Raw genomic sequence first — 19,356 nt, 5'->3', positions numbered from 1 at the left:
AATGGATATTTGAACAAAAAAGTATCTATTCTTCAGTGAAATTAGGTATAAGAGGGTGGGAAAAAGATTATTGATTAGATCATCCTGCAAAGGACAGTTGCTTGCTAAACTCAATGCCATATTATTTGTATGGGAGTTTTGTTACTCATGCTTCCTGTTATGTTCATTTGATTGCATTTCATCTTAAAGATAACTAATTTGAAGTTTCGATAAAAATTCTCTTGCTCTCTTCTGTCCTTTTCTTTACTTCTTTACAATGTGCTAATTTATACAAAGTCCTATGATAACTAAGAGACATTTTGCTTACTTTCTGACTTTTATTTCCATTTTTAACTAAGTCTTTAAAATATGCTTGCTCATTCATATTACAATAATATCTAATCTCTTTTTGGAGATGTAAAAATCTGATATATTTTATCATTTATGCATATTCAGATTATTGTATAAAGAAATAAGTTAGGTTTACTTTGTAATTCAAATTTATTAGGAAGTGAAATGGGAGATTTTATGGTGAAAAAAATATAGCGATTGCAACATTGTGAGTGTAGTTACAGAAATTATACATGTTTTTCCCTCCCCCCCCCCTAAATTTCTATCAAAATTCTTCTTGTAAGGAAAATGAAAAGCTTTGCATGTTGTTATTATTGTATGCAAATCAACACTGACAGAATGTGTTAAATGTTAGTCATCTTTGTTTCTTCTGATGCTATTTTTTAACAAATCTACTTACTACATTGTGATCAGATAAACTGGATACTTTTTAATTGGCATGTTTGTTCTTGGAAATAGGAACTGCTATACAAGTAGAAATATTATCATTAGGTTTCGTTGTTCATAACATGGACATTTCAGTTGCTAATATGCAATATATTTTTTCTTAAGGATGTTTTGTGAGGAATGGTGAGTTTTATTACCACATTTCAGCATGTTTTGTTGGAAATTCAAAATCCAATGAGTTGCTTCTGTTCCCTTCCCCAACATATGCTTGGTGGATTTTCAAGAGGTTGATAAATTAAAACAAAACCAAAGGCTAATCCAAGTAGATTTAGTACTTCCAGAAAGTGTGGTAAGAGTTAGAGTAGCAATGTTACAAAGTCCATTTCACTATATTTGGGGACATTCTCAGAAACTTCATTGCTTAAGCAAAAATATTCATCATTAGCAATATTTAATTTCTGTTAATGAATAACATTAAATGTTATTTAATTGTTAACGTTTATCATTTTTTATTGCCAGAATTTAGATTTTTCGATTATTTCAAAAGTATCCTATTAATCTGCCCCATCATGTACCTCTAAGATTTGCAAACTGTTGAAGGTGAAATCGATTCCTCTGTAAACGAACTACTGCTGTTAAAAAATATCTATTTGTATAAAGTGCTTTCAAGGAAGTTGGTTTTTTAAAGTACATGAGTGTAATTTATGCTAAGTAATAACAAATAATATTTGCTTTCATACCTTTCTGTTATGCAGTTTGGCGTTTTTATCGGGTAAGTTTTGCATTTTAACTGATTTTTTTGGCCTTTGATTTTTTTATGCAGTTTGAAAGTAAGTTAATCAATCCATACATTTATATTAAAAAGTCTTTATACACTGTGCCTTTAAATTGCTACATGGTACATTAGTCTTTATTTCATGCTCTAAAATTTGTATGTTTTTTGTGTCTTGAGCATAGTTTTTGGCATTAGTTTGAACATCTTGGATGTTTTTATTAATTAATTTCCTTTGTTAAAATAGGAAACAAAGAAATCTGTTCTGGTCATTATTTTTAGACTATTAAGAATCTTTATAGATGCACTGATCGCTTTATATTTCTCTTTTGAAAGGTTTCCAATAGTACAAAAAGCACATTAATTTCTTGAGTAGATTTGAATATATTTTTGTCTTATCATAAGAAATGTATAAAGTGGATTTATTGTCAAAATTTCTAAGTTATATTTTGAAACTTTCTTTTCATACATCTTTCATATCATGATGCATGTTAGCAATATGATTCTATCTTAATTCATATTGACTGTTGTTACAGAGAACATGAGTTATAGGCTAAAACTAGACAGCATAATCCCTGTAGAAGTTTTCAAAATGAGAAGAAAATGACATTCATATCAGAATTGCTGTACAATCAATCTTACACAGGAATGAAATTTGTTAGACAGTTGGATGGGGAAATGAAGCATCATTGTATTTATGTACCAGTTGCAATTGCTTGAAATCTTGCTCGTTCTATGATTTTTTTTTTTTTTTTTTCTTTCTTTTCAGTATGAAATCAATTTCCACTGTTTGAGAGTATATCATCAAGTCACTTATTATTTTGAAAATAATAAAAAAAATTTCAGTGACATATATATTTTTTTATTTTTATATAAATACCTTATTAATGCATGGAAAATGCAACTGATGCTTAAGTTGATGATGCATTTTATATAAGATTTCTTCCTTATGAGAAAATTTTTAAATAATCTTGCAATAAGTTTTTTATTTAAAAAAAAAAACCCTTTGAAGAGCTTAGCTTACCTAATTACACAAGTGAAATGTTGCGTAGGCATTACTTTCTACTGAAAATAAAGTAGCTGCATAGGAGGTGTCAACATTCAGCTTCTGAAAATTTTCAGCAGGGAAATTGTTTTGTTTTTCTCGGAAATTTTCTGAATCAATTATCATTTCAGAAAATAGATTTTCATGTGGGAACTCAGTTTATTCTCAGCTATTCTTGGTAACTTAGATTTCTAAATATTTCTCTCAAATTATGGAACATAGCACACCGTTTATGCCGTATAAAACTTCATAAAATACATGGTTTTTATTAATTTAATTAAAGTCAGGATTGACTCATAAAATTGAAAACGTTCTCATAAAACTCAAATTCTCATTTCACTTCAGCTTGGTGGGTTAATGTTTGATTGTAATTAATGTGTTTTATCTTTTACTGCTTTTTTAATCTGTCACTTTATTGTGTTATTTTGCAAAATATTGTGTAGAATTTTACTGTCCAAAATTTGATATGGGCAGCGTTGAAAATTTTTACTATAAAGTTGAAGATTTCTATTAATGAAATATTTTTGTGCATAGATAAATGTATGTAGTGTCAGTAAATACTTAACCTACCATAATTGGTCAAACATCACTTCCTTACCATTTTGAAAGTATTTTCCTCAGTGTAATAATGGACAACAATTAATTTTATTTTTTTCCCCTTTTCAGGAAATTTTTTTCTTTAATTATTTTTTCGGTTTTCTTGTATATATTATCTGTCTTTTACCGTTGGCAAGTTGTGACGGATAAAATGAGTATAAAATGCCGCATAAAATCCTAATTTAAAATGTTTTTGACTGGCCCGTATGCAAAAATAAGCGCGAAAATCTTATTGGGTGATACTATTTTCATGAGGATATCTGGATATAAAGCCGGGCAATAATCTTGAAGGAGTGCAAAATCGAATTGCCGTTAAAATCTATGATTTGGAATATTGCAAATACCATTCTAGCTACAATCTGTTAAATTTACCAAAAACTTATCCATTTCATCGGCTTTTGAATTAACGTACAGTAAACCATATTTGTGCTCTAGTTCAGATGAAATTTGATCTTTCGTTTGCAATACATTACGAAATCGCCGTTCATCGAAAAATTTGCAGATGAAAGGAGGTAGATGTGATCTCACTGCTCTTACTTTTCACTCGCAGGTACGACAGATGAATCAGTCCACTCAGTTTACAAGTCCGTCAGCTTCATTAATGTTTGCTACTGTTATTGCGTAATAATTTTGTGGATTTGTTTCGGTTCTGTCGATTCTTTTCACGCTGCTCATTTCTACTTTCCTCTAACCGAATATGTCTCCTTTTACAAATAATGAGTCCACGGATATGGATTTTGTAATGGTAATTCTCAGAGAGCCGAGGAAGAATACCGTCTCTGTTACCCACATCGTCGTATGCTGCAGTTCATCGAAGATTTAGGGTTACTGGTCCGTTTCGTAAAATGTGATGAGGATCCGCCATCGTTGAGGATTGTATATTCGGCTGAGTAGAAGATCCAAGTGCGAGTTCACATATACTTGCAAGAGAAAGCGAAATTTCTCAAAGCAAAGTGATGAAAACTTCTCATGAAAACCAGCGTTATCCTTATCTATCCGTAACTGTACAAAAATTACTATCAGTAACCGACAGCATTTTGCCACTGACTGTTTGAGCGAGATATTGAAGAACATCAATTCCGGACAACGATACCGTGAATAAATGGGTCACTTTTCGTTCGGGTGGCATTTTAAATTTACACGGCGTAATTATGCGCAACAAAATCCGCATTTATTGAAAAACTCTTCGTTCCAGGCACAATTCAGCTTAAAAGCTTGGTTTGGAGTGGATGACGGTTGCTTAATACGTAATTGAAACCCCTGGGACATCACCTACAAAAATTACTTAATGTCATTCCTTCCCTCATCCGAACGAAAATCATGTTCCGACGAGATATGGCGTTTGCGCATTCTTCTGCGGTAGTTCAGGATTTCCTGATTGAGTTGTATTGGCGATTGTTGGAGCTGTTGAAAATATATTTTTAATTTTAGAATGGCAACGTTATTTAATAAATATTTATAGTTTTCTTGTCAAAATAAAATTTCAAAATAGAGGTGAATCATTTTCTTCTAATTCTATTGGTGGTTTAAATAATTCTAAGAGAAGGTAGAATTATTTAAGATTTGAATTTAGTCAGCTTGGTGATGCTATTATAGATTGTATCCCATTTTAGAGTCAATTTGAACAGGTACATAACTATGGGGGTATCGCGCCAAATGAAAAATTTCAATACTCAGTTTCAAGCAACAGTTTCTGATTCTCGTGCGAGGGAAGTAGTTGACAGTTTTCCGCCAACTATCAAAAAGTTATTAAGAGTTTACAATCGCTCTTTGGTAGAAAAGATATTTTAATGGAAATTAGAGAATTGCTAAAATTAATTAATTCTGTGCAAACTTTTTTCCCCCATTAATTTCGTTGGATGAAAAGCTTGAGTCTTATTTGCACGCACTGGAAACATTAGGTGTAATCAGAGATAAATGGTCAATCATTTTGTGTCCTTTGGCTGAATATTTTGTTTTCCAGCTGATTTTTTAAAGGCCTGGATCATAGTAATATTTCCAATAAGAATGCTGACACGAAAGAAAGGGTGAATAATTTGATGCAATTTCTGAAGTTGAAGGAGAAGAAAGGATATGTTTGGGTGTACCCAGATTTGATTTAGGAAAAGGTTTAGAGTATAAAACTTTGAAAAAGAAACTGTAGTTCGGAAAATTTGAGAAATAAAATATCCGAGGATATAGACTTATTAACGACTACTTCGGGGAAAAAAAAAGAAAAAAAATTTGACAGCAAACCTTCAAGATCCGATTGCTCAGAAAATGAGTCTATTGGGAAGACAAAAAATTGTCAAAGAAAAACGATGTTGCTTTGCATGTTTATTTCCGTTTTAAATAGTTAAGAAAGGACGAGCAGTTCTTAAAGTGTGTGATATGTTCTTAAGAAAGGACGAGCAGTTCTTAAAGTGTGTGCTGACTAAAGTGTGAAAAAAACATTTTCCTTTAATGTGAATTGTGCTTGATCGACAGAAAATATCTGTAAAGAAATATCCTCAGAACATGTTAATATGACCAATTTTAATAAACACAGTCCAAAGATATTTCTTCAGACTCTGGAAGCTAAACTAATTTCAGAAAGTAAACTGAAAATTGTGAGGTTACTTTCCGATTCTACCTCGCACAAGTCTTATACCAGGAAAATTGTAGTTGTAGAAATAAATTGTACATCTCTTCGCTGTGAAAAAATGGCGCATTCCCCTTTTGGCGGGGTTATCACTAACGAGTTCGAACATAATTGCTATAAAGTGAAATTTATATGGCAATTTTAGCTGTAATTTTGAAATTTTGCATCATTTATGACAATATCAGACTAGTTTCTACAGATCCCTGGATAAAAGATAAGATTAATGTTACTGGCATTAGCGATAGTTGTGAAGTCATCGATATTCTCATTGGAGCTAACGTCATGGGGTAAATGTTGAGTGGCAAAAGAAAAGCCTTATAGTCAGGTTTTGTGACTATAGAAACTTAGTTAGAATGTACGTGAATGGCTAAAGTTTCACAGAAATCTTCGGAAGAAAATTTGGGGATGACAATGTTATCGCTATTTGTAAATGAAGCTGAAATCTCAAATTTAGGGAAATTTGATTTGATCGGAATCATTGATCTTCAGACCAAGGAGTATTTTTTATAAACAGTGACAATTAATAAAGAGGATCGATTTGAGGTTTGTTTACTGTGGTTCTGACAATAAGTCAACTTTTCCCGATAACTTGAATTTGGCGAGGAAAAGGCTTGACTACATTACTTCAAAACTTGTAGCTATGAATGAAAAATATGTTCTTCTATACTGTTTAGAAGAAGGCATAGTAAAGGAAGTTCCAAAAAACGAAGTAAGCTCGTATGGTAATTATTTACCTCACAGTGCATTGATAAAACTAAGTAGCAGTACTACTCCCATTTTGTCCAGTGTTTGATACTTCAGCTAGATTAGCAAATTATCCATCTTTAAATCAGTGCTTGGAATGTGGCCCTAATCTTATTGAGCTCTTCTTCTTCAATTCAGAGAGTGAGAATTTGGTATTATAGCTGACATTAGGAAAACTGTTATGCAAATAAATATTCGTAATGAGGACAGAGATTTCCTATGGTTTTTGTGGTGGTAAAATATGGAAGAAAGAAAATTGAGAGTTTTTCGCCCAACATAAAAGTTGTTTTAGATATGAAATGCAGTCCTTTTCATTTGGCTTCAATAATTGAGTACGATATTTAAAAATGTGAAGGATTTTAAAAAGTATTTTAAGAAAAGTCTTTTGCAGAATTTCTATATTGACAATGTTGATCAATAGGCCAAATAAATCAATTCATCGCCAAATCTAAAAGTTAGATTTGGAATACGGAGTTGGACACATTGAAAATTAATATGAGAAGGTTAGATGACATTAATATGGAAAAAGTAACTAAAAGAAGTATGTTATCTACTGTACATAAAGTATTTGATCCTTTTGGATTCACCTCATCATTGACGCTTTGTCTAAAAATAATGCTACAAAAGTCATGGAATTAGGTACAAATTGGGATGAAGAAATAATGGTGAACTTCGTAAAGAGTTTCTGTTGTAGTTTCAAAAACTGGGGTATTTGTGTGACATACAGAATCCTAGGTCTGTTCAAGCATCTTCAAAAGATTTATGTTGCTACACTATTCATATATTGTTGGTAGTAAAGATGCATATGCTGCCATTACATTCCTTTGACTAGAAAAGTATGATTGAATTGAGGTTTTTACCTTGCAACAAAGTCTCGAGTGGCTCCTTTAAGAGGCACAACTATTCCAGGAATGGAACTTCTACGCCCGTGATTGGAGCGATGCTAGCGAATTCGGTTGTTGAGGTTCTAGGTTGGAGAAATGTTATGATGTATTACTGGAGTGATTCTACTACGGTGCTTGCATGGATATTGAGGGAAGAAAATTGGTTTTAGTTCCGTTTTTTCAACTATCTCTCAAGAAGTCTTTAAACGACAAAAGATTTGTAATATGCTTCGACGAAGTTTTGAACCGCATTTCACAAAAATATCAAATGGATCTTACTCTAAGATATTGGTGTAAATGAACCAATAGTCTCCACAAGATAGTGGAATTCAATATTTCTAAAGAATATCATTGCTAAAGATTTGTTCAAGAATTTTGAAGAAGTTATATCAAGTTTTAGAGGTACAACTACTTTTTCAGTTTAGTATGGGTAGACCAAATGTAAATTAAAAAAATTTTAAAACATGACAAAGAAGAACCTCCGTGCAAAAATGACTAAACTTTAGATCTAGGTACTTATGAACTACACATAATTCATTGAGTGTTTGAACATAAATCAACTGAGTGGAAAGGATACGTTATTTTTAGAGTAATTTATAGAATATTTAAAGATAGTCAAGCAAGTCATGCCGATTTCTTCGAAGTTGCGCTGTTCTTCTGAATTTTTATTGAGATTTTGTTCTTTCCACTGGGTAGAAAATATCAATGTTTGCGAAAAAAAAACTCAATGTGTGACATATAAGGAAATACATAGATTTCAATAAAAATAAATAAATAAAAACTTTTTCTGAATCTGCCTTGAGTGATATTATAAATTCTTTTTAGGATAAATTGATTCTTGACTAAAATTACCTTCTCTTATATTGTTGATATTCTTCAGCCATTTCTTTAAAATATGAGACATCTGAACCAATGATGCTTTTCATTTTTGTTATGATGATGATGCTTTTTGCAAAAATGATGCTTTTCACGTTTGTTAATGAAAAACATTTGTCAAATGAAGCAGAAACATTTGACATTTACTTTTGTTCGTTTGATGATCTAAAAGTCTGAGGCTGAGAAAAAATACTGATATTGGAATAGTGACTACAAGCTACTTGATTACTTATGGGGCTACTGAAAATGGGGGGGGGAGCTTTTTACCAGAGTATTTTATATTTGTGAAGAATATTTAAAAAAAAATATTTGAACACATGCCCAAAAATTTACTGCACCTTTTTTAAATCCATATTTATTGAAGAAACTTGCCTTTCCCACTCATTAAAACTATGGAGTATTGTTATTCCATCATAACTGGCAGATGAGTGCTGTTCGCGAATTTCCTCTTATGTTGTATATACCTACAGGGATAAAACATTTTTTTTTTTTTTTTTTGAGATATGAGTTGCTAGCCTGTTGTAGTTAATATGGGTTAATTTAACTTTTTTTTTACATTTTTATTCTTATTTTTACATTTAAGTTTAACTAAAAATTTATACAACGTTGCCATCGTTTGAATCCATCAATTGTGTTTAAATAATATTTTATGTTTTGATTATTATTTATAATCAAAAAATGGAAAGGTGTGGAAAATGTATTATCAGGACCTTTTTAGGGTGGCAGCATTATTTAAAAAAAAAAAATTCAGTTGACTCATTTTGCCGATGGCAACTTGTAGTTGAATTCTAAAATGAAATAAATTTGGTAGGATGTATTCCAATTGGGGAAATGTTTTTAATTTAGAAAGCAAAAGGAATGGTAATTTTCCTTAGGCATCTTCAATAAGAGCCAATTCCTTGATCCTAGTTCGCATGATAGATTTTCTGGAAGTAAGAGATTTGTGCATCAGATAAATTTTCTGAAGCAAAATGTGTGTACGCCAGATAAATTTTCTAAAGCAATAGATTTGCGCACAGAAATTGCCAATTTTTGATACATGAGTAACCGGCTTGGTGGGGCAATAGTAAAACTTCAGGGTAAGCTTTCCGTCACAACTACAGTGGCTTCAGTGCAAGGACATGTTTCATATACATATGGCAATCGATTTCAGCAACAAGTTAAGTTCAACTCATCCCGCTGAATGCATGCAAGTTTTACCAAGGCATAAGATACCTCACTGTGTGTGCGGGCATGATTTCTTTCTTCCTCCCACTGATACATGTATATTCAGCATTTAATCAAATTTCTAAGATATGAATTCCATTTCCCAAAAAATTCTTGTGCAGTTTCTAGATGTCGAATCTAATTAAAGCATTTATTATAGGATACTCCCAAATACTGACTTGCAAGATACAACCATATTTTAAAATCATTGTTTTAAAAGCATAAATGGTTGACTATACATATAAAAAAGCATATATATTTGCTTGTATTCACCTGTTTGACAGTTTTAAACACATTCACAGTTTTAAAGATATTTATAATCATTCACTCATTCTTCATAAATTTAAAATGTCAGTATTATTATTTTTAAGTTCCTAGTTTTAATGTTCCATTGTCCTGATTATTCCAATTGTGATTTGTGCTATGCAGTTTTTAAATGAAAGAGTTTCACTGAAAATCTTTTGAATTTGAGAGTGTGCATGTTTAGCGTACTTTTTTTCAGAGAAAATCAAATCAAGTATTTTCTTAAGTTACATGGTCTTTCATTTTTATATTTATACTACATTTATTTTTGAGAAGGCTTTATATATTTGTTTTTGAGAAATGTAATTTACTTATAATTGAATTTCTAATTATATTAAATTCTTTGTTTTTAATTGTATGTCTGACATATTAATAATTTGTTTATCATATAAATGTAATGTATTACTTAAAATTGAATTTTAAAAGTATGAATATATATATAATATTGATTTTGAGTTTGCTTTTATTCACAATAAAAATATATCCCATCCAAAGATAAAGCTTATTGTCTCCCTTAAAACAAAATTATAGTTGCAGATTTAGATTCCACCTACCACCAGAGGTGGCGGTAGAAATTTGCCGACGGGGGGGGGCAAGACAAATCCGACAGGGGGGCAAGCACAAATCCCTAATTTGGCTTCAAAATAACTCATAATAATTAATTTTACATTTAATTAAAGAAAATCAAGTATTGAATTCTTTTTTATTCAGATGCTGATCCTTTTTTTCATTGTTAAAACTTTATAAAGGTATTTGTAAAAAAAAACAGGTTCTCAGTTTCTTTTACTAACCATCAAAAAATTGTCAATATTTGAGTCTATTTTTTTATGAGACTTGAGATTTAATTTCTCTGCGATATAATTTTGGAAAAAAATATAGTCATATTCCATTCTAGATTGTAGTATATAGATAGAAACACAGATTGTACCAGAATGACGTGTCATGCTAAATGGACAAATGCATACTCTTACTATTTTATATCAGAAGCTATATAAAATGAATGTTGAAAGTTTTATAAAAGTAACTGTTTTAGAGATCCAGAAAAATAAATAAAAAATATTCGATGTTTTCTCCAAAAACCGATTTTTCTGCTTAGTCCCCTACCTAAAATATTTGTTAAGTAAGGATTGCAACAACGAGCAAGAATTAAGATGCGTTTCGAATCCGAGGAAAATAAGTGCGCGTACTCAACAAAAATTTACAATAGTTCGAACGCGAACAATATAGAAAGCAGAAAAGATACAATATGGTGTTTTTTTAAGAAGGCCAGATAAAATATTTTGTAAATATATGTACAAACTTACAATTCTATATAAGATATGAACTTAAGATATGCTTAAACGTTAGATCTCTCTTGTATTTATTTTTCTATATATATTTAGGCTTAAAAAAACTAATGCATTTTATTTGGAAAAAAAAATTAGATCTTGAACATGAATTCACTTATTTTCATTTTTATTTATGCACTTTCTGACTATTCTATGTACTATTAAGTACTTTTTTAATTCGAAGTTATTACAAGCTAATATTCCTACCAACAGGTGAGTTTTATCCGCTCAGTTGCATGCATAGGCTTTATTTAACCCCTTCATATATAATGGCGAGTCTAACTCGCATATGTAATTTTTAATTTTAAATCTGCATTTAAGTGAAAGTATTAAGTAATTTAAAACGCTACAATCACTTGAAAACGCATCATTACCTCAAATGCACTTATATTATTCTAGGGATTAAAATAACAATAATTATCCCAAATAAGATCTGCTATCTAATTAGGAAGTTAAGTAAATTCGTATATCAAGGGGTTAATGTGTTATTTATGAATATTCTAAGAATAACTATTTTAATCATCTTTTTATCAAGACATCTTTATTCAAAGTCTATTAAAAATTTAGGAGCATCTGAAATTATATACTTTTTGGTGATAATAGTAATTGAAAGAAAAGTATATATAAATGATACGCTGTCCGATTACATAGTCATACTATTGAATGCAGAGTCTTAAGCATTGAGGTAATAATTTATTTTAAAAAAATTAGTTCATACTTGAATAAACTCTTTTAGTGTAACTAAAATGCTACCATACCAATTTTTTTTTTTTTTTTTTTTTGTCATCAACTGGAGTTGCTAATATTTCTCTAGTGTAATAATTGTAGCCTGATAAATTAGATTGCAAAAGAAAACAGATATTTTATTGTTAAATGGATTTAATTTACAATTTACTTACTCCAGTGATTTATAATGAATTCACATAATTTCGTTACAGCAAAATAACTCTTCTTAGCATGCATACTCACAAGAGTGTCAAAAGAAAACTGTTTTTGTTTTTAAATTTAGTTTAATTATTAACTATATTTTAGTCAGGCAATTCTCATAATGAAATTAATAAAATAAATTTATCAATTCGTTACCGAGGAAGTAACAATTATATGAATAAGCTGATGATTAATTTTAGAACTTGGATTTGAATGATGAATTATAGAAAACAACTCTATGGTTCTATTCACGAATAATATAAAAGCTTGAATTTCTTTAATTAATAATTTCACTGGCAGGTAATCGAAGTGCCCTATGAAAACATTTTTTTTTTTTTTCGTAATATATGATAAAATTTTAGCCGAAGTATAAAGATTAGTCGGGAAAAATGTGACATCGTATTCATTTGCCAGATTATTGACTATGCTGCTAAACATAGTATAAATTATATGCTGAATGAACATTATGACATTTAAATAAAAAGACTGAGAATTTGGACTCGTCGACATCCCTTCGCATTGAATTTTTAGTCAACCGATCAAAATCTTTTGACAAAATGAGACATGTCTTATATTTTATACACATGTCGTCTTGGTGGTTATATTGCAAGTAGTGCAAATTAAAAGCTTGATGAACGACATTTGAATCAAATGTCTGAAAATCTGTGGATATATTCTTCGACATTCATCATATTTAATTCACAGTCGGCCGCCCAAAAGTTATCGGCAGAATAACTTATATACTTATTATCGGCAGATATCTTATTCACTTGTCGGATATGTTGCCAAATCTAATGCAAATTATAAGCTAAGTGAACGACATTTCAATCAAAAGTCTGAAAATCTGCAGATTTAACACCTTCGGCACTCACCGCATTGAGTTTAGTCGACCGACCAAAAATTGCTAGCAAAATGAGAATACCACCTTGTCATTATCTTATTCACGTGTTACCTTGTCAGTTATATTGCCAAAAGTAGTACAAATTATAGCTTAATGAAAGACATTTAAATCAAATGTCTGAAAATCTGCGAACTTAACGTTTTCGACATCCATTGCATTCAGTTCTTAGTTTAGTCTATCAAAAATTGTTCGCAAAATACGGCATATTATTGACCTGATCTACTGCCCTATCGATTATTGACCTACCCCCAATCGATTTTACCAAATATAGCCAAAATACTTGAACCATTGCTAGGATATTTCGATTGTTTACACTATATTAACTTTAAGGTGGATTTTAAATAATCATATTTGATAATGCTCAACTCTCTACAACCATTATGAAATGGTGAACACTTTTGACGACGAAACTCTGAATTTCTCGCCGACGGGGGGACAAGAGGCTGCCTACAGGGGGGCAATTGCCCCCCTGCTACCGCCGCCTCTGCCTACCACTTAGAATGTTATAGTTATTTTTGACTAGTACAATAAATATAGTCAGTATATATGATAGTTGTGAGGGGGAAAGATAATCATCTTCTGCTCTCTCTAACTTTAATATTAGATTTTTCTCATAATGTTTAAGAAATTATGAAGTGTAAAAATGAATTTTTGTTCCACCCTCCCCATGTTTTAAATCACATGTTCCATGAATTGTATTGAGAATGAATATGCAAAGGGCATCTTGAAGATAAAATGTCTAGGATCTTTTTGAAAACCTTATTAATTATCTGAGTAAAATCATTTTTTTTGTCATGTTACATTTGATTTATTTGCTATATATAATATTATGGTTATTTGACTAAGAAATTTTCTTTTTATAAAATTGTATATGGTGAATATGCAGATGCATAAAGTTCAGCAAAGGTGCAGTCTTTTATCTGACTTGACTATCATTACTTTGCTCAATGTGATTTAAAGTATAAAGGTTAAAGTGAAGACATTTTCTAAATTTATAAAGTTACAGTTTATTTTGGTGAAATATGACTTGAAAGTGAATAAATAACTTTTTTAAAGTGAAGTCGCAAGAAAGCTAATGTGAAAATAGTGCTAACAATTAGTTTAGATTAATAATTACTAAATTTTATACTAAATACGTTTAAATTGCATACTAAAAACGCAAACTGTTGCATCATTAACATTTTACTACCAGTCATATTAAAAGCATTTTTCCTAGGGTGCCATGTTTCCTAGATTTAAACATGAAAACTGCCAGCTATAAAATATCTCATAACTAGCAGTTTATGTACAGATATTTGCTACAAAATATCTCATGGCTAGTTGTGAATAAGTTAATACTTAGCTGCACTATTTTCTATAAACAATTTAAATGCTTTGATGTGTTAACTGAATATCAACATAAAATTTTGTTTATTAGTCTACTATTTGTATTTGTTGCCATTACAATAAAAATACTTTTGTAAGTGTACAATTTTTTTTTGCTTAGAGCAGGTCAAAATGTCGAAAAAATGTTTTTTTGAAGTAATGTAGTTCAGAAAGTTTTAGAGAAGAATACTGTGTTTTCTTTTGCCTTAGATGATATTTTTAGAGTACAATTTTTAGTCTTAATTATACATGTAGTACAAAGTCACTGGAAGTTAATTATTATTAGTAATTTTAATTATGAATCTGTTATTTTTCTGTCCCCAAAACGATTAAGATCTGAACTATTTTGCTATGATCAACAAGTAATATATTGCTTTTATTATTTAGTGACTCAGCATTTTCTTTTTGTTATCGCGATCAGATGTTTCTTTTGAGATTTTGTTGAGTTATTTAATAATTGATTGAGTTATTTAATAATTAAGTAAATTCGGTATATGAACATTGGACAATAATAACATGTAAAAAAATATTTTTTCCTATTTATAGGCGTCTCCTGATACAGTTCTTAAAGCAATGGATTTTCTTATGCTGGAAGGAAGTCTCCAGGCTGTAAGTAAAAAAGATGTTGTTAAAAAATTTCTCTATTTGTTTTATTAGTTTCAATCAAAAAATTGACTCCCCCCCCCCTTCTCTCTCCCTTTTTTCCTTAGGAACCTGGAAAAGAATATATGAAATGTGATGATGAACTGTCAGAAAAACTATTTGGTGAGTTTGAATAACTTTTTTTTTGTGGCTTAATAACATTTGTTTTTAATTAATTAAATATGCTAAATTGTAAATAGCCTTCCGCTGTTGAAGATAGAAAATTACTTTGAGAAAAATATGCCATTTTTAATGCTTATTTTTAACTCATTTCTTTTTAAATTTTAAAATTTTTAAGTAATCTTTCTAAAATTTGTATAATAATCATTATTGAAGGTTTTCGAATAATGTATGTTTCTGTATTAGTATAAATTTAAAATTGTGGTTAGTATTTTTATAGTAGTATAGTATTTTTTTTTTAATCTTAAATTTGTTGGGTAACTTTTTTTCCAACAAAACTGTAACAAATGAGAAATTTTTTTAACTCTGCATCAGAATTTATATCATGGATACACATTTAAACATTTAAAGTAATAAAGTTTAGTGTAATCACTAACAGTTTTAGTAATTTCATCCACCTAGCTCTGCTATTGTAGAGGTAGGATAATGGGTATGCCAACTGGGGTATGATCATTTGTCATGGTTCAGAATTACGAGATGTATTCCCAAACGATCTTCATATAATTTGAAAAAATGTTAATATTACTATCTTTGACTTAACTACGATTGTATTATCTTTGGCTAAACTACTATTTGGGAATATTATAACTTTATTGTTTCATTTTATAAGTGTAAAATTTGGAACTAATTTAGAAAAAGCTATCATATGCAAGATGTTTGCTTGAAATAATCATGTGTGTTTCAAATCTGCCTGTGATATTGTTTTTGGTTATTTATTAATCCTCATTATTACAATTAAATGAATAATGCAAACTGATTGCAAGGTATACTGATCTTTTTATAGGAGGTAAACGTCGCTTTCGAGTCGATGATATGAAGAAGTATTTGCGCAAGCATTTTATCAAGATGATTTGAGCAGATCGGATGGATGGATCTGAAAATGAGATTTCAGATGATTTTTTTTTTCATGTGATGATATTTAGTTTCTGTCTTTCATGTTATTAAACCAAATAATTGTGGCATTACTTCATTGTAATCAAGTTGTTTTTGCTGCTTTAAAACGTGTATCCATTTGCATACTATTTGTTATTTGAAGAAATAACTTGTTACCAAATTTAAAAACCTGTAGTTGTGTCCCGATCTTGTCTTTTACATATTATGAACTCAGGTTCATAAGAATATGTACCCTTCTTGGTAGAATATTGATTCGGATGTTTCTGATAACAGTTTTCATCTCAATTATACTGTAATGTTGTATTGTGCCATATACGTGATTTTATTGCTTGTGAAATATTAATTTTCTTGAAAAGCAAGGGGTCACTAATTTTATCATTTCAGACTCTCTGTTTCTGTTTTACATTTTATTTCTTAGCGAAATAAAATTGTTTGATCTGTTTTTGTAGCAACAAAGCATTTTAAATTAAACCTGTTCGCTTTTGATTTTAAGCTTCCATAACCCTGAAATTGTGTAATTGTTAACCTTAGTTAAAATAAAATGTTCATTTTCTTGATTTGAGGAGATCAGATGGATGGATCTGAAAATGAGATTTCAGATGATTTTTTTTTTTTTTCATGTGATGATATTTAGTTTCTGTCTTTCTTGTTATTAAACCAAATAATTGTGGCATTACTTCATTGTAATCAAGTTGTTTTTGCTGCTTTAAAACGTGTATCCATTTGCATACTATTTGTTATTTGAAGAAATAACTTGTTACCATATTTAAAAACCTGTAGTTGTGTCCCGATCTTGTCTTTTACATATTATGAACTCAGGTTCATAAGAATATGTACCCTTCTTGGTAGAATATTGATTCGGATGTTTCTGATAACAGTTTTCATCTCAATTATACTGTAATGTTGTATTGTGCCATATTCGTGATTTTATTGCTTGTGAAATATTAATTTTCTTGAAATGCAAGGGGTCACTGATTTTATCATTTCAGACTCTTCTGTTTCTGTTTTACATTTTATTTCTTAGCGAAATAAAATTGTTTGATCTGTTTTTGTAGCAACAAAGCATTTTAAATTAAACCTGTTCGCTTTTGATTTTAAGCTTCCATAACCCTGAAATTGTGTAATTGTTAACCTTAGTTAAAATAAAATGTTCATTTTCTTGATTTGAGAAGATCGGATGAATGGATCTGGAAATGAGATTTCAGATGATTTTTTTTTTTTTTCATGTGATGATATTTAGTTTCTGTCTTTCATGTTATTAAACCAAATAATTGTGGCATTACTTCATTGTAATCAAGTTGTTTTTACTGCTTTAAAACGTGTATCCATTTGCATACTATTTGTTATTTGAAGAAATAACTTGTTACCATATTTAAAAACCTGTAGTTGTGTCCCGATCTTGTCTTTTACATATTATGAACTCAGGTTCATAAGAATATGTACCCTTCTTGGTAGAATATTGATTCGGATGTTTCTGATAACAGTTTTCATCTCAATTATACTGTAATGTTGTATTGTGCCATATACGTGATTTTATTGCTTGTGAAATATTAATTTTCTTGAAATGCAAGGGGTCACTGATTTTATCATTTCAGACTCTTCTGTTTCTGTTTTTATTTCTTAGCGAAATAAAATTGTTTGATCTGTTTTTGTAGCAACAAAGCATTTTAAATTAAACCTGTTCGCTTTTGATTTTAAGCTTCCATAACCCTGAAATTGTGTAATTGTTAACCTTAGTTAAAATAAAATGTTCATTTTCTTGTTTCTTCTATATTCATTTTCTTATAAAAATTTTGATTTAATATATCCAGATATTTCATTTATTTTATGGAACTTTTTGTTTGTCATGAATGCCTATGAGTAAATTTTTAAATACATTTGAAATATACTGGCGTCTTTTTTTGTAAATATTTTTAATTAACTTTTGATACATATATTTATGAATAGATTTTGAATTTTATTAATTTTTCTAATTAATCTTGCATTTGGTAAATGTCCATTCTTTATTTTGAAGCAAAAAGAAACATTTCACTTCAAGCCTATGAGTAAATTTTAAATACATTTGAAATATATTTCAAGAAACTGAAGTTATATAAGAATTCTATGATATATATATGTGTGTGTGTATGTGTAAAATGTGCTCATTGTGTAAAATATTTCATTAATTCAGATTTTATTTTGGCTACTTATGTTTTTGTTAATGTTATTGATTCTTAAATTTGAAATTGTTTACTTGTTTGTTCTGATATTCTTGCATTTATGTTCAAATTTTGCATTAAAAACTCAAATAATTTGCAACTTTTAGGAAATCAGTTTGAGCTAATAGATTGTGTGCTTTTAATTTTAAATAAGATTGGATTTTTATGGCTTTTTAGCTTCCTATCTTCTCATAAAGGTTTCATTTCATAAAAGCATCTTATAATGTGTCTAAGTTTATAGTTTTATTCTTTCATTGTTCCTATTTGTGCATTGTGTTGTAAAACTTCGCTGGTTATTAAAGTCTTTGTATGTGAAATTATGTTCTTATTTTTATTTGGTTCTGACAACATACAACTTAAAAGTCTTCATTTTAGTAGTAATATGATCCATTACTATATCACTTGAGAAATTACACAGAGCATTAATTTTTCTTTAATGATATTAATAACCACTTTATCTTAATCACCTCCTTAATTACTTTTAATTTCTTATATCGCCTAACTTTTTCCTTTATTTCTGATAAGCAATGTAATAAATTTGTACTTTCTACTACAACAAAACATAGATTTAATTTATAAGTACAAAATGATTATTAAAATCTTTGCGATACGACTCCTTGGTGAGTTATTGTACAAGGAGCTGAATTATATGGTATGGAATGCACTATTATTTAGTTTTCGCTTAAGAATGAAACGAATGCAAGTCAATTTCTCACATGGAAAAAACTTTCAAATTGCGTCGTCTACTCCCCTCCCCCTCCAAAGTGCACTTACCGATATATTATCAATGCAGTAAAAAACTGAAAATGCTGTTGGAATGATATTTGTAGCTCAAAAAACGGTTAAGCAGAGGCGAAAATAACCAATAAGAAAACAATAGTAAAACAACTTGACTTGACTGCGCTCTCACATACAGTTAATACTTTGTATGCAGCAAATGGTGTATGGAACTGCATGTGAAGAAAAATCTGGAATCTCACTATGTAATGATATCTTTCAACTGAAGTTCGTTTTGTGGATTTGGTGCGTGCACTTTGAATTTCACATCCGGATTTCTTGGGATCTTGAATCATTGGCTTACCATAATTTAGGCCCAAGGAACTAAATTATGCTGAGGCCTCTCCTAGGTGTGTGTGTGTTTATATATATCTATACAT

At 29.8% G+C, this 19,356-nt stretch overlaps 1 protein-coding gene across 1 annotated transcript in view; it reads left to right on the top strand.

Annotated features, from left to right (window-relative positions):
• Positions 1-18,516, top strand: part of LOC129960001 (uncharacterized) — a 135,578-nt gene extending 117,062 nt beyond the window's left edge. Inside the window, exons 14-16 of the mRNA XM_056072980.1 lie at positions 14,832-14,894; positions 14,996-15,050; positions 15,892-18,516. Of these exons, the coding sequence (XP_055928955.1) occupies positions 14,832-14,894; positions 14,996-15,050; positions 15,892-15,962 (189 nt within the window). The 3' untranslated portion in view covers positions 15,963-18,516. The remainder of the gene's footprint in view (positions 1-14,831; positions 14,895-14,995; positions 15,051-15,891) is intronic.
• Positions 18,517-19,356: the final 840 nt, after the last annotated feature.

This window comes from Argiope bruennichi, chromosome X2 (genome assembly GCF_947563725.1).
Source record: "Argiope bruennichi chromosome X2, qqArgBrue1.1, whole genome shotgun sequence".
NCBI classification, from domain to species: domain Eukaryota; kingdom Metazoa; phylum Arthropoda; class Arachnida; order Araneae; family Araneidae; genus Argiope; species Argiope bruennichi.
This window is presented reverse-complemented; position numbering and strand designations above follow the sequence as displayed.